Below are 25285 nucleotides of genomic sequence, written 5' to 3' on the forward strand. Positions count from 1 at the left end.
TAAAGTATTAAAACATGAAAAGATGGATGTTCATGTGACTGGGAAGCACAGACTGCATTACTCGTAAATGATTTTGTTCCAACAAATCTATGCTTGCTTGAGAAGCAGATAAATGCACAAGTACACACCCACAGATATGCATACCAAGAAAACATAGATACCTACAAGACATGAAAAGCCACCAACACTTTTGACAATAACTGCAAACTAATTAGATCTTAGATGAATGCAAACATAAAGCAACACAGGAATGCACGTGAAATCTTAATCTGTTCACAAGCACCTGTCTGCGTGGTTGGATGCAATGTCCTCGGATCAACCAACTGAAGCTTGAAAGTTTCTGCAAGGAAGCGGTTAAGTGTAACCTTGTTCATGTTAGCCTCCAGTGTCTTTTTAGTCAGCAAATATTTTGCATCTGCATCCTGGAGCAGCATTGCATACTTTCTTTTGACCTCCTCGATCTCTTTATCACGTTGTGCAGTGAGATGCAGTTTCTGATGAAATATCACAAACGATAAATTAATTCACAAGCCATGTAATTTTAAGAAGAAAAGAGAAAAGGGGAAGAATTTAAACTAGGCTACAAACCTCTTCTTCATGCAACTTGCTGGTTTGCTCCTCTTCTTTGCGCATTCTAAGTATCTCATTGTAAAGCGGGTCTGGGTAATTCATGAGGGGAATACGGACATTCGGAGCAGCAGTCTGAGGATTTTGCAGACCAGACTCCGCACGAATGGTTCTATGCCTCAGATTTGCTGGAGCCAATTCGCTGATGTCAGATGAGGGTAGCAGCTGCGACTGTGTAGCAGACCCTAAGAGAGGGAAACACTGAACAACCTGCTCAGCTGATGAGGGAAAGGCATCAAGTGATTCCTGTATAGAAACTCTATCCTGAGGAAGAGAATCCAACCCAGGAACTCCATGGTCGTGTACTCTTGCTGTTTCTGCAGATGCAGACCTTTCATTAGGAACTGCAGAGGATACATGAACAACCTGCTCAGCTGATGAAGGGAAGGCACCACATGGTTTCTGTACTGAATCGTTTGCCTGGGGAACAGAATCCAATCCAGCAACTTCACGATCAAGTTCTCTTGCTGCTTCTGCAGATGCAGACCTTTCATCAGGATCCACAGGGGATACCTGAACATAGCAATTCAACCACCAGTATAAAATCAGTGTTCAAATAAACAGGATATACACCAAACATGTTCAACCAACATCCAAGTCATTGAAGTAATGGACTCGATTCTGAGCAATGTGACATGAAATCAAGACAAGATGTAATTCAAAAGATCAAGATTAAAATCTGGTTAGACGACTTGAACTGAGGGTGACTGGAGTGAGATATCCATGCAATTCACATGCAGTAATAAGCTCAGGCAACTTAAATAGTTGAAACCAACACAAAGTAGCATTCAAACCACGCATGATCATTAATACATGGGTCTGATGGCTTAAAATCAACAATCCTAGAGTTTATTTTGCAAATGGCAAGCAAAAGAATTTACAAAATTTAGGAAACAAAAAGTATTCACATATATAGATTATAGACTCAGTATCCAACTCACCTGCTCATGGTTAAGCTCTGAGCACAATTTATCAGCAATTTGAGAACTTGAACTACTTTGATGCAAAGAAGAATCATCTGTTCCATGCTCTTCAACACCAGGATGCATCTCTGAACGCAAGGTCATATTCAAAACATTTGACTCCAAAGCCATGGCAGTGACACCATTGGGCTCTGAAAGCATATCAGAATCTACAGGCATCATGGCTTTATCCGCCTGATTGTTCTGCTCGGTTGATGGGGGTGTATTTGCAAACCCAACATCTGGTATCCTTTCAACTGCTGCTGAATCTATTGAAGCATTCTGCTGCTCCAAGATCAATGCAGAGACAACAGAACTTCCACTGGCCACTTCCAACTGAGGTGGTATTGTTTGAACATGTTCTAACCTATTTGACAGTGGCATGGAGATAACACCTTGGTTTCCAGAATCGTTTTGAGATGCTTCATCAGCTAATTTTTGAGGTTCAGACAGCAGTAATTCTTTCTGGAAATGTATATCTGGCAGAGGAAGTGCAAAATATGGTTCCACCGACCTTCCAGCCTTCACCTCCCCCAGCCAATGAGAATAAGTTTGATTCTCCCTTTTCCTTGATTCCAGTTGTCTATCCGAAAGGACCTTCTGACACATCTTCATTCGTTCACTGAGGCTACTCCTTCTACCTGCAAAATCTTGGAGTAGAATTTTCAGCTTCTCTGCTCTCATGGACAAATCATACGCATACTCCATCAAAATATTAGACCGTTTCATCTCATAATCCTGGGTCATCTTTGTTGCTTCCATTTCCTTGAATTTCAGAAAATCAGAAAACTCCTCTTTCTGCTTCTCAAGAATGTATTTCACTCTTTTCTTCTTCACAGAATTGAGTTTATTGATTAAGCTAGCAGTTTCAACAGTTGTTTTGTTCTGACCAGTCCCAGCCTCGGGGTAAGCAATAGAGTGGTTAACATCTGAATCAACTTGTTCACTTGTAGGAGCTTGCCCTTTATCCAGGAAATCTGTGCTCTCAGAATATTTCATGCTTTTCAAATCACATCTTGTCTCTCCTACCAGTTCTTGAGGTTTTTCATGAGCCATTATGTTGCCACTAATACCACCATGATCATCTTTGCCACTTTGCTCAACAGAAGTTGACTTGCTGAAATCTACCAGTGCAACTGCTCTGCATGAAATCTCCTTCTTCAGATGTGGACGAAATAATTTTAATTTCTTGTAGACAGACTTGACTTCTGCTTTATTGCATGTGAACTGCAATTGCTGTTTTGCAAGCATAATGGATGTTTCATGATCAACATCGTGCTTCAACATGGAAGAAGCTGTCCAGCACTGCAAATAAAAGGGGAAGACAACAACACAAAAGGATCATTAGAAGACGACTAACAATTTTGATACTTAAAAAGTTAAAAGAAAATTACACAAATCATTTTTTGGCATGAACTTTATTCTCCATAAACATTCCCCCATCAAACCTAATTACTTGTTTGCAAATGCTGCTTTGCAGACATAATACAAGCAATCCCATTGCCCACTTGAAGTACGGTACTAGTGTGCACAGTTACTTCTATATTATATTAGGGATCATAGAAACCATGCTTTCATCCATAGGATCTCAACTGCCTATATCAATCAAAAGTTATTCTATAAGAACTACTCATTTTCAAGTGATATTCACATTGTTCACAAATATTTATTTTTTAATTAAGCATGTTCTTATAATGTAATCCATAAAAAATTTCACATGGAACCCATAAATGTAAGCAATTTTTATATGCCAATCTATGCTACAATTAATATACATATTTTATCATGATATTAGCATTTATATTTATATTGTTTTACAAAGATTAAACTACCTTATTAATTTTCTACAACCAACATGATTATAATATCCTAAGAATTCTCACCACCATCATTATCCCACTTTGTATAGTTGCTAAAAGTTCACAATAATTGCCGTCATCATGTCACTTTGACTCGAATCAAGGTATTTTATTTCCTTTTTGCAAATTTTCTTTTCTTTTTAACCTTCCAAATTATTACATTTTAAAGCTTTTCTAAATTTTCTCAAAAGATTAAAATCTTTGCCAGAAGTATCACAAGGTCAATACAAAACACTGGTTTTCGCTATCAATCAATGAATCCAAGAGAAGTTAGTAGTAAACAATGCTAATACCAAGAATATAACCAGGCTAGTCTTTGTGGAAAGAAAACAAAGAGTAAGTGAGAAAAAAGAAATACTTCAGTGATGTAAAGAAAGGCATAAAAAGCTAACCAAGGCCATCTGGAATGCCTGCAATATGGTTTCAGATTCCCTTGGGACTTGATGATTTTTCATCACATATTCAAGAGAGATTGCAGCAACATCCATGACTTCTTTCTGCATAGGCAATAATCAGTGAACACATTAACATGCGGGGCATAGGAAAATCGGTTACGCATTACCAAACATATATGTATAAGAAAGAACTTAAACAATCATATGCTTTGAGAGCTATGCAGAAGTGGATCCATTTTGTCAAAGGAGACTGGAGGTCTTGCTTGTTTCTAAACAAATATATATAGTAGATGGTAGCTGCCTACCACTTTTCAGGCCTATCGCCAGCCTACCAGGATTTTGAAGGTCTTTTGCATGTTTTTCCTAAATCTGACCATGCAGATGTGTTCTAAATGCTTGATTTTATAAGAATTGACTCTTGGATTGTCCAATTCCAACCCGCAGGTAGGTTTTATAAGGTTTAAAAACAGACGGTCTAAGATTTTATTTAAATATTCAAGACTTAAAAAATCATGTTTTTTATTGTAAAAACGTAATTCAATTATCATTTCCTAGCAAATCGACCACGTCGCAGTTCCGACCCCAACTAGGCTAAATGATACATGCTAAATGAGTTTTTCAGGGTTTTTTCATTTTTTTTTAAATTCTGACCATCCAGACATCTATGTACTTGATTTTATAGGGATCAACTCTTGAAGTGTTCAATTCCAACACATGGGTGGGTTTTTATAAGGTTTAAAAATTCAACGGTCTAAAATCTTTGTAAATTTTTTAGGCTCCAAATATCATTTTTTTCATTGAAAACACATGATCCAGGTGTGGATTCCTCCTAAATCGACCATGCCCAACACATTTATGGGGTCGGAACTGCTAAAAGCCCTTCCGGTGTTTTTTTTCGCAGTTCCGACCCCATAAATGTGTTTGGCATGGTCGATTTACGAGGAATTCACACCTGGATCATGTGTTGTGAAAAAAATGATATTTGGAGCCTTGAAAATTTACCAAGATTTTGGACCGTTGATTTGTCTAACCTTAACAAAACCCACCCATGTGTTGGACTCAAACATTTCAAGAGCTGAACCCTATAAAATCTAAGTACATAGATCACATCTGTACAATCAGAATTTAAAAATAAAATGAAAAAACCCTGAAGAACTCATTTAGCACCAATCATTTTGCACCTACCCATTTCTCTCTCCTATATATATATATATATATATATATATTCTTCTTTTGTGTTCAACTCACAAAATGGCATTGACATCAGTTAGACAGTGAGGCCAATAAAAAGAACTGCAAATATTCCACCCATATATAGAAGGTGGAATTAATAAAGTAGATCAAAAGGAGTGGAACTAAACTGGAAGTTGCAAAGCTTTCCATAGTTTTGATAGCTCTGGCTTCAGCAAGTCATGAAGGCTCTGTTGTGCAACACGTGCATGTCTTCCATCCTCCGACTCAACCTTATCTATTTTTGAGACCTCTTGAGCATGATTTCTATTTGGGAGAACAGGAGCATCTCGTTGGGAAGCATAAGGTGAACCATTAGAAACATGCTTATGCAGATCAGTACTAGTTATGCTTGTGTCTCCCTCCCCAGTGGCCACTTTTTCCTTAACCTGCATCCAAGGCTCAGAAGAAACAAGATTGCTTCTTTCAACAGTTTTCTTCTGTTTTTTTATGTCACCTTCATTTTCAGATAGAGGCTTCTTAGATGATCCTCCCAGATACTGAACCTTTCTTCGTGACCTCTGAAATACCTCAGTGGAGTATCTCAACTCAAACCTTCCATCCAGTAATTTTCTCCAATAAATATGAGGTTTGTCTTCGTTGCTCGACTGTGCTTGTGGTTCACCAAGTAACAATGTGGATTTAGAATAGAAAGACCCATTGTGTACAACTTTAGAAATGATTGAATGGTTAGACTGGTAGTTTATATCAGTTACAGGAGGCAACAAAGTCACCATTTCCTGGACAGTTTCTTCTAGTAATTTTTGTTCATGAGATAATATTGAACCTGAGCAGGGGACATTGGGATCCTGAAGCTCATCAAACTTCTTAAATAGATGAGCAGAACCCCACATAAGCAGCATATGACGAATGCTAGGGCCTACATTCTTTAAATTATTATCAATGGCCATATCTTGTGTAGAGAAAATTAGAACTTTCTCCTCCATTGTATATGGTGAATACAAACGGAATACTGTTGGACATTCAACTTGGGAGTCTATACTTATTCTCTGCAAGGCTTTCACCAGATCATTAGAAGGATTCCAATCACTATCAAATATAATAACAGTGTCAACTGATGAAAGCTTAATACTTGGAAGACAAGCACGGTTCTCCAACAAAAACACAAAGCGACCTCTCTCCTTGTTATTGAACATATTAAGAGCAGACTGCTTCTTTGATGAAACTAAGCCACTATCAATTCGTTCATAGGAATCAGCTCCGAATCTTTGACGCAGATAATCATCTAGAATATCACCAATTGAGTGTGATCCAGGCCCACCTATCAACTGTCACAGAAAACATATTTAACCAAAGTGATATTAAAGTGCAACATATAGTGATTAAAGCAAAAACAACAGAATATTTGTGCACAAACAGGCTGTAAACATAAAGATGCTTGGGAGAAGTGGCTAGCATGAGTAAGTATTTCCAAGATATTAAAATTGTCTTTCATACAAATGCTGTAACAATATCCAGAACACGCCCAAGAAACAAGAAAAGATAGTCATCCTTGTCAACAGAGCAGGAACCTACATGGACATTATCCAAGGAAAGCAACAAAATAAGGTGAAGGACCTACTTGTAACAGAAAGCCGTTAGCAGCATTTATTGAAATATTAATTATACCAAAATATGGAAGCCAGGAAAGATATGTAGTAAGGCAATCGAAAAAAAAAAGGAAAAAACAATATCTGTTAAGGAACAGATTTAAGATCATTTGTGTCCTTTCTACGTTGACTATATATGTTTAGTGGTACTGCCATTTACTTCTTAAATTATAAATATTGTATTGGTCATTAATGAAGTGAGACACAGCCAGTCTCTCTCTCTCTATCTCTCTTTGTTATCTTGCCCTTTATTCTTTCTTCTTATTCATCCTCTATCTTATGCAACAAATCAGGCCAAATGATCACCAGGAGGCTGATTTTGACAAGTGAATAAAAAGGTAGAAACATGAACTTTGCAATTAGATGCAAAGAATGCCTTCCTACACAGACTTTCACAAAGCAGTTTTCATGGTTCTGCAAAGTGACTTATACAAGAGGAAGAAGAGAGCATGTAAAATCAAGATTGCATGATTCAAAAGGTTCATATGGTAAAATTTGCACAAAAAGAAGTGTTATCATATATTTTGAAGAAAAAAAATGTGAGAAGATATCCATCTTAATTAACTTATGCAAAGATATTGTGTTCGAGCAGATTGTTGGTGTACCCTTGGTATTCAGCCTTTACCTGTAATGTGACATCCCTGTTAGACAGGCTGTAGATTACGGGTTTCTTGCATAGGGCGGGTGTTTTGCTTGGCTAGTATCATAGAACAGAGCCTTAACCAAGCAAAACCGCAGTGCAGCTGGAGAAGATGGACACCTAATACTGGAATTACCTATTCTTTTAGCATATTTTCCACATAACGCAAGTATATCTGGACTGATGTTTTCATTCATGTGCTTCTGTTTGAAATTGATTTAGCAAGAAGAGTGAGGAGAATGGGTAAGAAATGGCAGCAAATATGGAGCCAGTGGTTATTGTAATGAAATACAAGTGCCAAAAAATAATGTGACAAAGTGACTACAAGAAGGCATAATCACATAAGCACAAGGTCTCTAATGGACACACAAGAGAGAAGAGAGAACTTGAAATAATAATGGATCTCTTATTGAAATGCATGAAAAAGTGTTAAGGAGAATAGGAGAGAAGTCCCCTTTATATACACTACAAGAGGGGGCAAGGGGAGCTCACAAAAGAGTTGTTGGGAGCACCCCAACGGTCACATTTGTGACCGTTGGGGAGAGTCCCAACGACTCTTAAGGGAATTCCCTTTTTACCCCTTTAATTAACAAAAAGAAAATTGAAAAAATAAAATATATAAAAATACAAAAATGTCCCTAACGAACATGGCTATTTACAAATAGATGAAAAGACCAAATTGACCCTAGTGGGTATTACAAAAGATATATATATATATATTTTAACATTTGCCCTCAGACTGACGGTGAGACCACCGAGAGTTTGCTTAGAAGAAAGTAGAAACGGGGTGATGGCAAGGCTTTAGTAAAAAAAATTGTGAGTTGATACTCGAAAGTGACATATGGTAGTTGAATGGTGCCCCGTAAAAATTAATCTCGAACATAATGGCAGTCCATCTTGGTGTGCTTAGTTCGTTCATGGAAAGTGTGATTGCTAGCAATATAGATGGCACTCTTACTGTCGCGACACAACTTCGATGGAATAAAGATAATGGCGTCCATATCTTTAAACAGACTTATTAACCAAACAAGTTCAGTTGTAGTTGTGGTCATCGCCCTATACTCAACTTTCATGAAAGAAAAAGACATCTTTTGTTGTTTCTTACATCTCTAAAAGATTAATGATTATCCAAGAAAAATGCAATAAACTATAGTAGAAATACGATAATTGGGGTTACTAAATCAATCAGAGTCAATATAAGCAACTAAATTATGAGATGAAGAAGATAAGAATAGTCCTTTTGTTATGGATTTCTTCAAATATCTGATAATTCGCACGACGGTAGTATTAAGATATATATATATATATATATATATATATATATATATATATATATATATATATATATGGGAGTCAAGTCAAACTATCTTTGACTTGCTCCCAACGGCTAGAATTCTAGCCGTTGGGAGCTTCTATCGCTCACAGGTGAAAAGAAGTGTTTTCTCTGGTTACGGGTCATGGATCTGAAGATCCAGACCCGTGACATCCACTTCTTCATTAATGGTATTATGTAATATTGGTTATTGTAATGAGGGTATTTTAGTACCCTAATTTTGTAATCACATGTTAATATAAAGGAATACACAGCAGCCGACCCCAAGACATGTGGGCATCGGTTTCTCCCAACTTCTCTCTCCCTTTCTCTATCTCTCTCTCTGTTTTTCAGCTCTCACGCGTGGAAGGACCTGGAGATTCAAAATCTGACATGGTATCAAAGCCACGCTTCAGTTGAAACTGGAATCAATCTCAAAGGTACGTCTGATAGATCTATCCCTTCTCGATTTCCTCTTCTAAGTCAAGAAAATATTCTTCAGTCCCCTTATTTCATTTTTTTTTTGGTTCACGACTGACCCATCTTTGGTTTCCCCACATTCTTTTCTTCTCAATCAGACCTGATATCAATCAGATCTGACGATAATCAGATCTGACTTCTTCTTCCCACAGTTTTCTTTCCGTCCCTTTTTATTTTTCTTTTACTTCGGTGGTGGCCGAACCTTGGTTTCCCCACAGTTTTCTTTCTATCTCTTGAGTGACTCTGCCCAGATTTTCGAGCCAAATCCCTAGTTGAAAATACATTTTCTTCATCCCTACACTTTCCTCATTCTGTCACTAACATACCCAGTTTATCGCTCTTGATAGCAGCGTGATCTAATCACGCAGGGCCCTATTTTGATTCAGCTGCATCTTTGATCAGATCTGATCAAGCCGATACATTCTCATTGTGTCAATACATAGTAGGAATTCATATTCACATTGATATTTTTGGGATTTTCATATCCGATATTCCATTTCATATACAAATCAGAAATCTGATTGACATTCAATTTCTGTTTCATATCAGCAATCTGAATTAGTTTCTGCAATCTGATAGCCATCGATCTGAATTAGTTCCTGCAAAAAAAAAAAGGGTTACAGAAACTGCAGGCGTAGACAGATTGTGCTGAACACATTCTTAATTCTGTGAAACATGAATTCACTTCCTAGCCAGTCAGTTCTTTCTTCAAGTTTCCTCAGCCAACTCGTGTCTGAAAAATTAAATAATGGTAACTTCTTGACTTGGAAGAGGCAAATCATACCTTTCATTAGGAGTCAGGATCTTTCTGGACATCTTGATGGATCTATTCCAGTTCCTCATGAGTTCATATCACGAGAAGAAAGGGACAGCAAAGGGCAATCTACTACCGTATATGTTAGAAATCCTGAATTTGTGGCTTGGATGAAAAGAGACTAAGCGCTTGTTGCTTATATTACATCAACACTGTCACAAGAGGTTCTTGTAGCCATTCCAGATGACTGCACTGCCATGCAACTTTGGAACAGACTTGTTCAGACATACTCACAGGTTTCTCAGGCCAGGATTATGTTTCTTAAAAGAGAATTTCAAATGTTAAGAAAGGATTCCATGACCATCATGGAATATTTGAACAAAATGAAGGTTATCACAGATCAGTTAGCAGTTGTTGGAAGTACAGTTTCTGATAAAGATTTGGTACAGCAAACCCTCAGTGGATTGGGACATGACTATCATATGATTGTCACTTCCCTGTTATGTTTACCTGAGCTGCCCAACTTTGAAGATCTGCGTGCAAAATTGTTACAATATGAGATGAATCTAAAGGGATTTTCTGAAGAATCATCTATGCATACTAGGGCACAAGAAGTTCTTGCTACAGGGGTTACTTATGCACGAGGACGAGGAAGCTATGATATCAAGGGAAAAGGAGCACAAGGGAGAAGTCGTCATGGAGGTCGTGGATTATTGCCTACACCCAACTCATATACCAACCCACAAAGACAGAGGCCAATTCCTACTTGCTTTCTGTGTAATAAAAAGGGGCATATCAAAGCTAATTGTTGGTTCAATCCCCTAAATAAAGGAAAATCAACACAAACTAAAGCAAAAAGATGCACAAACAGTATAAGGACCAACGGAGAAGTAAAATAGTTGTTGTTGTCAGCCTTAGCAGAATTGAATCTGAAACAAAATGAGCAAGGTACTTGGTATGTGGACTCTGGCGCAGCGACTCACGTTACTGGTGATGCAGGTAAGCTCCTGAAACTTGTTCCTTACATTGGTAGAAGTAGTATAGTTACTGGAGATGGATCACACCACTCTGTCTCGCATAGTGGAAACTCCATCATACCCTTGCCCGAATCTTCCATCAATCTTTCAAAGGTTCTTTATGCTCCTAATATCAAGAAAAACATTGTTTCTGTTTCTAAACTTGTTGATGATATCAAAGCCTCAGTTGAATTTACTCCCTCTTCTGTTCTTGTTAAGGATCTCTGCACGAAGGAGACGTTCGCTAGAGGAAAACGGCAAGGCAATATGTATGTTTTTCAAGAAGATCCTTCAGCACATATTCGCTCTGTAGACCCAAACTTGAAGCTCCAATCATCGTTGCCTTCTGAAAATCCTACTTGCGTTTTTAGTGTCTCTGAAATCAATAAGCCAAACCTTTGGCATGGTCGTCTAGGTCACTGCAGTAGTAGTTTCATTGAAAAGCTTGTTTCAAATAACCTCATTCCCAAGTCAAGTTTAGGAATAAATGTCAATGACAACAAATGTTCTAGTTGTCTCTTATGTAAGAGTCATGTTTTACCATTTCATTCTATCAATAAAAGAGCTTCAAGACCTTTTGAGACTATCTGTTCTGATGTTTGAGGGCCTGCTCCAGTTGCTTCTATGTCTGGAACTAGATATTATCTTTTATTTGTTGACAGTTATTCTCGTTATTCTTGGATATTTTTCATGAAACATAAATCTGAGACTTTCAAGTTGTTCTGTAACTTCCATTCCTTTGTCAAAAACCAATTTTCTGAAAACATCCTAAGTTTCCAATGTGACAGAAGAGGTGAATTCTCTTCCATTGACTTTACTAACTTTCTTCAAAGTAACGGGATAAGAAAAAAGGTGTCTTGCCCACACACACCTCAGCAGAATGGGATTGCTGAAAGGAAGCATCGCCATATTGTTGAGAGTGCGATGAGCATGATGCATGACAATAATCTTCCGATCACTTTATGGACAGAGGCTTTTCATTCTGCAGTTCATGTGATAAATCGATTGCACATGACTATTTTGGAAAACAAGTCTCCTTACTTGTCTCTTTTTGGTACACACCCCAACTACTATGATTTGCATGTGTTTGGTTGTTTATGCTATGTTCATATTGACAGTTCAAGGAGACATAAGTTTCAGGACAAGGCTTTGAAGTGCAGGTTTGTGGGTTATGCTGATGACTATAAAGGGTACAGGTGCTATGATCCGGCGAGCAAGCGCATCAAAATATCAAGAAATGTCATCTTCGATGAATTGAATTTTGATTGTCGATGTACTAGTTCTTCAGAATCAAAACCTAAAGTTGAGGCTTATTATCCTTGGTTGAATTATGAACTTCTCTCAGGAGCTAGTGATGCTTGCTCAAATTGCACTCAAAAGGATAAGAAACCTGTGTCTACTGATGGAATGATTGATCATGAAAATACAGACCCAACTTTGAATCCAGGAAGGTATAAAGGCCTTGTCTACACTCGACGAGAAATAGAGTCACCCACCATAGTTGATTCAGACATGGACACATCTTCAACATCCAACATCGTTGATACTAGAAGATCCACACGTTCTCGCCATCCAATTGAAAGGTGGGTCAGTTATGAAAATTTCTCATTAGATTTTCAACTCTTTCTAACAGCCTTGAATAAAGAAGATGAACCCACAACGTTCTCTCAAGCATCAAATTCCAGAAGATGGATTGAAGCAATGAATGAGGAGATAGAAGCTCTTCATGAATGTGGTACGTGGGATGTCGTATCAAGACCACCTGACAAAAACGTTGTTGGTTCGAAATGGGTGTACAAAATAAAGTATAAACCAGATGGGACTATAGAGCGATACAAGGCGAGACTTGTAGCCAAAGGTTTTACACAGGAGCAAGGACAGGATTATGATGAAACTTTTAGTCCAGTGGTGAGGATGGGGACAATCAGAGTCATATTTTATTTAGCTATTGAACACCAATGGACCATTAGCCAACTTGATGTGAAGAATGCTTTTCTTCATGGAGATTTGAGAGAAGAAGTTTACATGGAACAACCCACTGGTTACGTAGAAGGTAATCCTACAAAATATGTCTGCAGACTAAAAAAGGCGATATATGGATTGAAACAGGCATCTCGATCTTGGTTTGACAGCTTTTCTCTTGAAATACAAAAATATGGTTTTAAGAAATCTCTTCTTGACCACTCCTTATTTATATTTAAGAACCAAGACACAATTACTCTGTTGTTGATATACGTGGATGATATCATCATCACTGGCAATTCCAATGAGCACATTGAAGAAGTCAAACATCTCTTGAATCAGAGGTTCAAAATGAAGGACCTTGGCAAACTACGGTACTTTCTTGGAGTTGAAGTCGACAGTACCTCTGAAGAAATGACTATCACCCAACATAAGTATACCATTGATGTTCTCAATAAAGCAGGTATGAAAGACTGCAAGCCCTTGAGCACTTCTAGCGTTCTTCATCAAAGGCTTAGATCTCAAGACGGAGAACCATTTGATAATCCCACACAGTACCGTAGCATAGTGGGTATGTTACAATACCTCACTTTTACTCGCCCTGATATAGTCTACTCGGTGAATCAAGTTTCTCAGTTTATGCATGCACCATGTGAAGGGCATATGGAAGCAGTTAAACGGATACTACGATATCTGAAGGGAACGGTTGGGGGTGGTCTCATATATAAGCGAAAGACAAATGGGCAAAGTGCACATGAGATCACTATTTATTCTGATGCGGACTGGGCGGGAGATCCAGATGAACGCAGATCAGTATCCGGATATTGTGTATTTGTTGGGATGAATTTGGTTTCTTGGAGTAGTAAGAAACAAAAGGTTGTTACCAGATCCAGTACAGAGGCTGAATACAGGTCAATGGCAGCTGCCACTACTGAGGCTACTTGGGTTAGACATCTACTGACAGAAGTCGGAGAATCGATATCTCGATCACTTCTTTTGTGTGACAACCAGAGTGTCATTAGTATGTCCTTTAATCCAATCCATCACAGTCGTGCCAAACATATTGAAATAGACCGGCATTTTGTGAGACAAAAGGTAGAAGAGAAAGAGATTGAGCCTGAATTTGTTCGAACTACATATCAAGTGGCGGATATATTTACAAAAGGATTGACAAAAGACAGATTTTGGACGTTAAAAGGCAAGTTGTTCATGATTCAAGATCATGCACAACTTGAGGGAGGGTGAAAAGAAGTGTTTTCTCTGGTTACGGGTCATGGATCTGAAGATCCAGACCCGTGACATCCACTTCTTCATTAATGGCATTATGTAATATTGGTTATTGTAATGAGGGTATTTTAGTACCCTAATTTTGTAATCATATGTTAATATAAAGGAATACACAGCAGCCGACCCCAAGACATGTGGGCATCGTTTCTCCCAACTTCTCTCTCCCTTTCTCTATCTCTCTCTCTGTTTTTCAGCTCTCACGCGTGGAAGGACCTGGAGATTCAAAATCTGACATCAGGCACATACACACATGCACACATATATACACATCAGCTGCACAAGTGTTGTTTAGCATACCCATATGCATATACATGTGACTTCGATATCTTGACACTATTAAGAAATTATTTTTGAGATTATGATGAAATATTGCATTTTACCTTTGATATTACCATAGAAATTTCCCAATATTTTTGCAGATTTTAATAGGCATAAAGAAAATATTTATCAAATTCTTCTACTAACTTTCTTTTGTCTCTTCTGCTCAAATTTGACAAATTTTTTTGAGAAAGAAAAGATCTTAAAAATTTTCATAAGATATTCTCATGACAGGACTTCCGAAATGCCTTTTTGACATTCGTAAGCAGCAATATATTTTTATACTTAGAATACACAGAAATCAAGTGTAACTCATAAACAACACAGATTGAAATTCACACACACATGCACAATTGCACATCTAAAGTAGTTCATTCTCAAGCATCCAACATGCATGATGTGTTGTCTAACATGATACTTGTCCCATATGATATGATACTTGTATTCTCTGCAATGGATCCCCTTAATGCACATGCATACCCGTTCATTTTACTGAGTTGATATTTCCTTCTCCACCTCAAAATATGCATGCATATTAATGACTAAACAAAAGAAAGAAGGCTTTCAAGCATGAAAGGACCACAAGGCAATTTTGAACACTCCATCAGTACTACATTGGGGCAGCACAAATAAATTAAACATCAAAGCATAAGATGATGCACAAAGAAGCCACCTGCCTGGAAAAGAATCAGCACTCGCAGGCCCCTCTTCTTAATCTCTGCAAGAATTTTGTCAAGAAGCTGCAACTTGCCACTAGCTCTGACTCCAATATCTAAAAATTCAATTTCTGGAAGACCTTTTGTAAGTGAACTCTGCAAAGACTCGTCCACAAGATAAGGGTGATCGCAACACTGCAAATGAAGTTTTAAGATTCAATCAGAAGATAGATTTCAGCATCCATGATACTTGATGATAAAGAGCAAAAGAATGTAGCACACATATAAGAACATAAAGGTCAAACATGATACATGAAGATTATGGCTGTGTATTCACAAACATTGATCAGTGTGCGTGCGTGCGTGCGTGTGCGTGTGTGTGCACTCATAAGATTATTTGAGTTAATGTTGGTCAAACCTTCTTCAAGGAGAGAAGAACATTCAGAAGATCTCCAAAATCATTCTTCAGACGAAGAGAACTGGAATTTGAAACCAAGATAGAACAATACTGTTCAAGTTGGACGTTGGAAAGCCAAACAGGGATCCAGTACTCCATAAACTTTGAGGAGCCTGATTTGTGCTCATAAGCGATATGATTTGACAGCTTTTCCTTCAATACAGCAAGCTCCTCACTGTTGCTATCATCTTTTGTGGAACTGATGCAATTGTAATCATCCTTGGCATTAAGGAATGACAGTATATTAAGGTACTCTGCTACACTATCCTGAAATATGCCCCATCAACCATATAAGATGACAAGAAACAGCAGTATGCCACAAGATTCAAAACAAACATTCAAAGAATAAAATACCTTGATTTGGCCACTGAAAAGAAGAAGACGAAAATCAGTATTCAGCGCCCTACATTTCTCAAAATACTTTGATACTCTTAAGCTATGACATTCATCAATTATTACAGATTCCCATCCAATGCATTCTAAAGATTCCATATCCTGCACAACCATGCACAACACTGAACACAAAGAAACTACTTGAAACATAATGGAGAAAAAAAGATTTTACAAAACTGCCTATAGACTAGACTAAAACTTAGTTTTCACCTATGTCACATGGGTGCGGGTGCGGGTGCGGGTGCGGGTGCAGGTGCAGGTGCGGGGATTCGGCACTTCCAAAAAACCCGGGTGCGGGGGTGCGGCAGGGCAAAAATGTAAATATATATATATATATATATATATATATATATATATATATATATATATATATATATATATATATATATATATATCATGTATAGTGTATATGTATTGAATGTATGGTAGCTGTTAAGGTCCATGACATTTATGCATGTTAGCAGGTTCACCACAATTTTATGCCCTTAACAAATTTAAAAATTGATATGGTGATTAGGTGTATTAATTGTCACAATTATGGACATTTTAGTAATTTTTATTAGGAAAACATATTAATAATTGTGCATTTTGAATGCACAGCTAATAAGTGTGTAACTTATTTTTACACAAAATTGCAAAAATAGCTACTGGTGTCCATTAATGCATGGAACCGCCAAGTCATTTTTAAACTTCAAGGGTGTATTTTATGGTCATGTGTTAACACCTGCAGATGGCTATGGAAGTCAACACACTTATTAACTTCCTAGATTGATCCCTCTTCATGAGAAGCCTTTTGTTTTATGTTTGCAGAGGCATTGATTTTTTTTAGATGTATATCTGAATGTGTGACCAACTTGCTTTTTACCATTTTTTTATCTTAAATGGTTGTCCCCAAAGATGAAAGTGATGAGTTGTGGAGCCTGGTTCATTGTTTTTGCCCTCGCAGGAAGGGGGGTCCGGGGGCTCCCCCCGGCGCGGGTCCCGCTGCACGGTCAGCGGGCGGGGGTCCAGGGGGGGCGCCCCTGGCGGGGGGTTATAGGGGGCAGCGCACCCCACCCCCCCAAAGAATTTTTTTTTAAATTCCGCAGTCCATTTCATAGGGTAAAAAAAAATTTAATCCAAAAAAATGGACAAAAATGACTTTGGGTGCGGTCAACGCACCCAGGGTCGGGTTGACCGCACCCACACCCGCGTCGAGTCGCGTCGACGCAGGTGTGGCACCCTGCTAGCCGAATCCCTGTGACATAGGTTTTCACTCATATTATATAATGTATATCACTCTTCAACAACTACAACACACAGCAGGAAATTATGGAAGAGAGAAATGACCATCACCAAGTGGAGGTTTAAATTGGAAATAATTCTGAGAGAACAACCAGTATCATAAATACATGCTCTAATCAACTTAGCATATACTAGATTGTGTATACAAGTTTTGCCCGGAGCTACCTCAGCAACAGCATCAGGGGTTGATAAAAGAACTTGAAACATGACGCAACCAGTTTCCTCATAAAATTCAAGTTTTCTGATCATATTTCTGACATCCTTGCTCCCATTGTAAACCACAAGATCTATGGAAGGTGCCACATGCATAATCTCAGATTCCCAAGCAGCAAGTAAGGATGAAGTTGATATAATGAGAAAAGGGCGAGATACATCAGAGAGTATAGATAAGATGAACAAGATCACCCTTGATGTTCGTTCCTGAAAAACAAAACTCATGAGTTTGCAACTGAAAATTGAGCTGAAAAAGATAGTGACCATAAAATAAGAGTACCAAATAAAAGTAAACTTCAATCATACTTATATAGTTATATTTTCATTATCACACATCCAATGCTAAGAAGGAAATATGACAGTATATCTGATAAGGTAAAACCTCACAGCACCTTCTTTAACAAGCAAAATTTTCACATGTACGATTCAGATGGATGAGAACATGTAAAAAAATAGAAATAAAAAAAAACATTTTTCCCATTTAGACTCAAAATCAATATTCACACTTCCAAACAGCAAAGTCATTGGGAAAGGAGACTCGTTATCAAAATGGAAAAAGCTACCAATACAACTCAACCATCATACCATGGCTTCAATAGCACAAATTCCATCAGTCTATATTTCTACTTCTCAAGTGTATAATGCAGAACGTATGTCATGAGGGTTTCCGGTGATGGCAATGAAGGAAATTCACTGGGGTTGACAACCTTGATGGATGTCATTCTCTAGCCAGTGTTATCATGGCCAGAAACTGGTGGAATTTATGCTCCTCCAGTGCAGATACCCCAAGTACAAATAGATGGGCAGATTTTAAAACCAATGTGAGTTGACCAAGCAAAGCTATTTATTTGGCAGTTTGACCAGTATCATCCAACAGATTGGCAGGGTACAGTTTCCAATAGCGTTACCAGAGGCACCTAATATATATGTAGAAAGTGTATTTCCTTGTTTTGCTTCTAAAACATGATGAAAAACTTTCTTTCCCACGTATGTCTCCCACACTTTCTATGCACTTCTCCGTGCTTCCTCTCACACTTCTCACATGCTTCACTAAATTAGTAACCACAATTTCTAGATGTTGAAAAAGTTTAATTCTCACGATGAAAATCATGATATTCACGAACAGGCCTTTTTTATTTCAGTTTTTAAAACAAATACATAATAGGCTCTATAAAAAGGTTAAACAACAATCTTAATTGAAAAGAGTTAGAACCATAAAAGTAAAATTAATTTATGGTTTTACATTCTTTCCCTTCCCTTCTTTGGGCATCCACTAACTTTTGATCTGTTCTTTAATATAAAACTCTAACAACTTCACGAATGATTGTGGCCCACTTAGTATGATGACTAAATATTTTAGGTCTGGCAAAGCATTGATCAAGAGAAAAATGAAATATAACATCAAATAAGTTTTATGCTATTTAAAAGCCAAATGTTAATGTTAACAATACTATAATTGCATGTATTATTTAGTTTGTTAACCTTTAAGCTCAAAGATTTCAGCTAGTTAAGAATAAAAATCCATAATTCTTTCTCATTTTGTTTCATTTTTATTGCTAGTTTCCTTCTTGTTTCTCTTCCGATTCAATTCTTCTTTCATTTTTCATTAGACTCCCACTCAAATTCTTGTTAGATTTCACAGGAAAATTGATTTCTAGCTTCTCGCTTTTAAAACCTTTAGAACCTTGCTTCTGAAGCCTGCTTCCCGTATCATTTCCTGCTTTAACCTCCCAGTTTGACAACTAGGGATGGCAGTGGGGCGGGGCAGGGAACAAGGTCTCCATTAAACCGGTATGCCCTAAATGGAAGAAGATGGTGGCTATGTCTACTACTTTCCAATCATCCAAAGAGGAAGGTCCTTCTACTTCCAATCATGCTACTTTGTCTCTCAATCAAATCATGGAAGCTCTTCAACCACTCCTCAAGGGATCCGTTTTCGGAGCCGCCATGACCACCTTCTCTCCTCCCGGTAAGACTCTTTGGCTCTTAGACTCGGGTGCATCCTTTCATATGACTCCAAATGTTTTTTCACTTTCTAAATACTCAAAAAATTTGTCACCCTCTTTTGTCTCCACCGCGGATGGGGCTTCTCTTGAAATAAAAGGAATTGGTGATTTTGAAAGACAATGTTTTTTTATTCCAAAAGTTAGATTTATACCAAAACTAAATTTAAATTTGCTTTCTGTCTCTCAACTATCAGATCATGGGTGTGATATCAAATTCTCATCAAATAAATGTTGGATACAGGATCGCCGGTCCGGGAAGTTGATTGGGGAAGGCTCTAGGAAGGGAGATCTTTATCTCATGGAATTTCTTCAAATTCCAAAAACCTCTTTGTGTAATGTTGCCCAACATAAGGATATAAATGTTTGGCATAAACGCCTTTGGCATCCAAATATTGTCAAGCTTTCGTATTTACATTTTGCTAAAACCTTATGTAAAGACAATTTCAATTGTAATGATTGTATTCTTGGTAAAATGAGAAGCTTACCTTTTGGACAAAGAACTATGTTTTCAACTAAGCCTTTCGAAATTGTGCATTCGGATGTTTGGGGACCGGCACCCGTTGTGTCTAAGGGAGGTTTTTTGTATTATGTTATTTATGTGGATGATTTTTTAAGGTATAGTTGGATATACTTCCTCAAACATAAACATGAGGTTTTCTCTACTTTTAAGGTTTTTCACATGTTAATACAAAATCAATTTAATAGTAAATTACAAATTCTTAGAACCGATTCCGGGGGAGAATATCTCTCAAATGATTTCAAAAGTTATATTTAAAATAATGGGATTGTTCATCAAAGGTCTTATCCCAAAACTCCCCAACAAAATGGGTTGGCCGGACGAAAACATAGACACATAATTGAAACTACAATAACTTTGCTAATTTCTCAAAAAATTCCAAAAATATTTTGGGCCGAAGCGGCTCTTGCATCGGTTTATCTCATCAACCGACTTCCATCCAAAAACTTGAATCAAATATCTCCATATGAAATCTTGTATAAAAAAGAACCCGATTACAATAGGTTAAGAATTTTTTGTTGTAAATGTTTTGTTCTCACCGATAAGAATGATAAATTATCTCCCAAAGCTATTTCTTGTGTGTTTTTAGGATATTCGGAAACCCAAAAAGGTTTTAGGTGTTATGATATTAAGAATGATAAACTATATGTTTCAAGAAATGTAACCTTTTTAGAAAACATAAGTGGTTTTGAAGAACACAAAACTCATAATGATAATGCCGATTATTCTTTTTTGTTTGAACTATTATCTAGAAATGAAGATTTTTTTAGCGATGATGAATTAAATGAGAATGAGGATATAAGTGAAAGTATTCCTCAAACCATTCATGATGAAGAAGAAATGATAAATGAACCAATTACCTATACTCATAGAGATAAAAGCACTTTTAGAAGTGCAATAGAGAAATATAGTGACCTTAGTGAATCTTCCAACAACTCTCGAAGAACTGAAAGATCTAGGAAAAATCCTTCTAGATTTATATCCTATGAGTCTTTTTCTCCAAAGCATAGGGCATGTCTTAGTGCCATTCACTCATATCAAGAACCTAGAAATTTTAAAGAAGCTAAGGAAATGATAAAATGGAGGGATGCCATGGAGAACGAACTTAGAGCCCTCAACAAAGCCAAAACGTGGGTTTTTCAATGTCTTCCAGAAGGAAAGAAAACAATAGGATGTAGATGGGTTTTTAAAGTCAAAACCAAGAGTGATGGCACTCTCGAAAGATATAAAGCCCGTCTTGTCGCAAAATGATATAGTCAAGAATACGGCATCGATTACGAAGAAACCTTTGCTCCTGTTGCACGAATGGTTATTGTAAGGTGTTTGATCACTATTGCATCTATTAAAAAATGGAATATTTACCAAATGGATGTTAAAAATGCATTTCTAAATGGAGACCTTAATGAAGAAGTCTACATGGATGCTCCTCCTGGTATGAATGTACCAAAGGGGAAAGTCCTTCGTTTGCAAAAAGCGCTTTATGGTTTAAAACAAGCCCCTAAGGCTTGGTATGATCGATTCAATGATGTGATGGTTCAAAATGGTTTTTCCTCATGCTACACTGACACTGTTCTGTTCGTCAAAAAGTCTGATGCAGGAATTGTGATTTTACTGTTGTATGTTGATGATATGTTGATAACAGGTAGTGACATAAAGGGCATCAGAAACATTAAAATCACTTTAAAAGAAAGGTTTGAAATGTCAGACCTGGGGTATCTGACTTACTTTCTTGGTATCGAGGTAGCCTACTCTCATAGAGGCTATTTTTTGTCTCAAACTAAACTTGCCTGTGATATTCTTGACAGATCAGGTATTACTGATGATAAAATCTGTGAGACCCCTGAAATTGTGGGATCAAAAATGAAGATCGATGATGGGAAACCTTTGGAGGATCCTACCCCCTACCGGCAACTTGTGGGATCTCTAATGTATCTTAGCATCACAAGGCCGGACATCTCTCATGTTGTGCATACTGCAAGCCAATTTCAGCATGCTCCTACATCCGTTCATATGAGTGCCGTTCTCCGAGTTGTCAGATACTTAAAGGGAACTTTAAACAAGGGAGTTTTTCTTTCCTCATCTTCTGAGTTGAATTTAACTGCATATACTGACTCTGATTGGGGAGGTGACCCAAATAATCGTCACTCCACTACAGGCTTTTGCATTTTTTTAGGAGAATCCCTGATATCATGGAGATGTAAGAAACAGCAGAAGGTGTCTCTATCATCCACCGAAGCAGAATATCGAGTCATGGCGTCTACAACTATGGAGATTGTCTGGATTCATCAGTTGCTGCAAGACATGGGGATTCCAATTCAAGAACTCACAAAGTTGTGTTGTGATAATAAGAGTGCAATCTATATTGCTAAAAATCACACGTTTCATGAGCGGACAAAGCATATTGAGATGGACTGCCATTATGTCCGAGAGGCATATCTGCAAAAAGTCATCGATCTTCCGTATGTAACTTCAGAATATCAATTGGCAGATTTCTTCACCAAGGCGCTTTGCTCTCCAAGATTCCACTTTCTCCTTAGCAAACTTTCGGTCATTGTGCCCTAAGTTTGAGGGAGGGTGTTAAAATGTATCTCTCTTTATGTAAATATTTACATATATATATATAAAGAGAGATACATATACATATATACATCATGTATATATGTATATGTATCTATCTTTATATATATATGTAAATATATATGTTTCTTTTTTCTTGTAAAACCCGCAAGGGTATTTTAGTCATTTCTCTTTTGCGCATATTCATAATTATGAATATGTTGTAATTCTTTTTGTATTTTTTACTTTTCTTCTATTTCTTTTTTTCTTTTTTTCTTTTTTTCTTTTCATTTTTTGTCTTTTTTGTTTGTTGACTCAAAGTCAACTTGGAGGGCTCAACACTAGCTGTTGAGCCTCTCCAACGGTTAGAATTCTAACCGTTGGAGGGGCTCCAACAGCTAGTGGAGCCCCTCCAAGGCTCCTTTTCCTCTTATAAATAGGGGAGTTCCCCCTTTGTAAAATCAGGGTTACCGGAAGCGCCTAGCTAAAAGGGGAAGCGCGCTTCCCCGAAGCGCGCTTCGGAAGCGCGAAACGTCGCACTTCCGAAGAGTGGGGGGAAGCGTCCCCTTTTGTGTTTTCCTTTAATGAGGGACGCGTTTCCCTTTAATGGGGGACGTGCTTCCCTTTAATGGGAAGCGCGCTTCCCCCTCGCTTCCCCTATTTTTTCAATTTTTTTGTATTTTTTATTTTTATTTTTTTCGCTTCCCCCTCGCTTCCGAGACGCTTCCTAGGTCGCTTCCGAGACGCTTCCCGAATCGGTCCTAAGTGGTCCCACGCTTCCCCGCTTCCTAAAATTTTGAAAGTGCCTCGCTTCCCGCTCCCGCTTCCTCAACTGGCAACCATGTGTAAAATGCACTTCTTGGAGCTTTTGTTCCCCATTCTTCTCAATAAAATTCTTTATATTTTGTATGCATTTGTGCATTTGAGTTTCTTTATTGTACCTTTGTGTACATTTGTTCTAAGTGTTCTTGTGCATTTGTGCACATTGGTGGTGTTGTGCTTATCGCACACTTTATCTCATTTTTGAGATATTTTCACAGTATATATGTGTCTGTGTATTGAAACCTTGCAAATATTTTCTCCTGAGAACAACAGAAGATGCAGTGCTACTTCAATGGTAAAAAGTAGTTATCAAATCCATAGCATATTCCTATTAAAAAGTAACATTTGGAAATATCTCCAAGTATGCCTAAGAAACATAGACTCTGTTAGCTATTTTCCACCAACTCCATATGCACAGGTCTTATATAAATTTGACAACTTTCAACGACATATCTAGAGTTTATCATATATCTATAGTATCAGACATGGGATTCACAGTCATCATGTGCTGATCTCATCCTTCTCATCAAACAAATTGCAATCTAAAGATTCTAAACTATCCTTCGATAGTTTCAAGGTTCAAAACATATTTTTCCCTCAAATAATCTGCTGACACCATTATTGGCATAATGGCAAACTAGATCAGTAGTCAGTCACATAATCATGATAAAACAAAGACCATCACGAAAAGAATTGAATGTTCTTCCAATACATTTCCAGCTTGAAATAATTTTACTGCTTGCATGGTAAGATTCAGAGAAGATTCATATCGACATTAGCATCCAAAACGTTGCACTTTAATGTTATATTAAAAACAAAATATTCACCATGAAAGGTGTTCAAGATTAAGATCAAGGATTTTCTGTTAAGATAACTTGAAGTGATATACCACAAAAAATGCTTATTTAGGCTTTTGACAGAATTGATTTTCTGGAAACCTATTGAAGGAAGAGGTAAGTTTCAGCAACACAGATCTTTTGTAGATTTCCATGCTTGCCATGAAGAAAAAAGGAATCAGGAAGCGCAAAGAAAACAGAAGTGGGTAGAAAGGACTTTGAGGTCCACAAGAAGCAAACAGAGCCGTGGGCAAGCATGGTTTCCTAGCACTTCCTACTCTTCTGGAAAATGCTTGACCTGTTCACAAGGGATGCTTCCCACATGGTGAAACTCTAACGAGACAATTGAATAGCTCTAAATTAGATAATGTTTTGATAAAAGAGAACATGCAACAACAGACTTTCATCGCATATAATTGGCGAAAATTTGAGATTTCCAGATAAGTGAGAAACGCAGTAGCAAAGATGACAAAAGTTCAACTACAAAACCAGAGATACTATTCAAGAAAACAAGCAACTAAGCCATGTCAATTGGGTGTTTCAAGCTTGAGAGTGTTATTCCAGGCAACTATGAAAAAACACCATTTTCACATATTGATGCAAATCTAAATCATTGTGGATTATTGCCATTAAACTATCTTGAGTTGTGACAGAATCCTCTGCCAAATTGAAATGAACAATTGTAACTAATTTTATGGTTTAAGGTCTCATGGATACCATAAGCAGCAGGAAATGAAGTTCATGGAAGACAAGCATATCCAGCAAAATATATATTTACTGTCAAAAAGTTTTGCTGGACAGTATGATGTTAACCTATGTCACATGGGTGCGGGTGCGGGTGCGGGTGCGGCGCAATTTCAAAAATTTTGGACACAGGGACTCAGCTATATATATATATATATAGAAGCAATAACATAGCAACAGAAAAAATTTATTAGCAATTTCATTGTCATTTATCAGTACATGAATATATAAAAATATCAAGTTTTTCAGTAGAGAAAATATGACTTGCATATGAAAATATACATCTTACAGGAAGAGGGCACATTCATGTTTCAGTTACCTTTGCTCTGGCTAAATCCTGGTTGTATTG

The 25285-nt window shown here is 37.4% G+C and overlaps 1 protein-coding gene across 5 annotated transcripts in view; it reads right to left on the reverse strand.

The window, feature by feature from the left end:
• Positions 1-25285, reverse strand: part of LOC149817459 (uncharacterized) — a 57217-nt gene that overhangs the window by 892 nt on the left and 31040 nt on the right. For all 5 annotated transcript variants that reach the window (XM_089984329.1, XM_089984328.1, XM_089984327.1 and 2 more), the window contains 9 exons: positions 17408-17662; positions 15920-16060; positions 15527-15832; positions 15130-15303; positions 5205-6362; positions 3841-3945; positions 1569-2894; positions 589-1140; positions 284-494 (listed from right to left, as the gene is read on the reverse strand). In XM_089984329.1, the coding sequence (XP_089840455.1) occupies positions 284-494; positions 589-1140; positions 1569-2894; positions 3841-3945; positions 5205-6362; positions 15130-15303; positions 15527-15832; positions 15920-16060; positions 17408-17662 (4228 nt within the window). The remainder of the gene's footprint in view (positions 1-283; positions 495-588; positions 1141-1568; positions 2895-3840; positions 3946-5204; positions 6363-15129; positions 15304-15526; positions 15833-15919; positions 16061-17407; positions 17663-25285) is intronic.

This window comes from Nuphar pumila, chromosome 13 (genome assembly GCF_984573655.1).
Source record: "Nuphar pumila chromosome 13, dmNupPumi1.hap1.1, whole genome shotgun sequence".
In the NCBI taxonomy this organism is placed as follows: domain Eukaryota; kingdom Viridiplantae; phylum Streptophyta; class Magnoliopsida; order Nymphaeales; family Nymphaeaceae; genus Nuphar; species Nuphar pumila.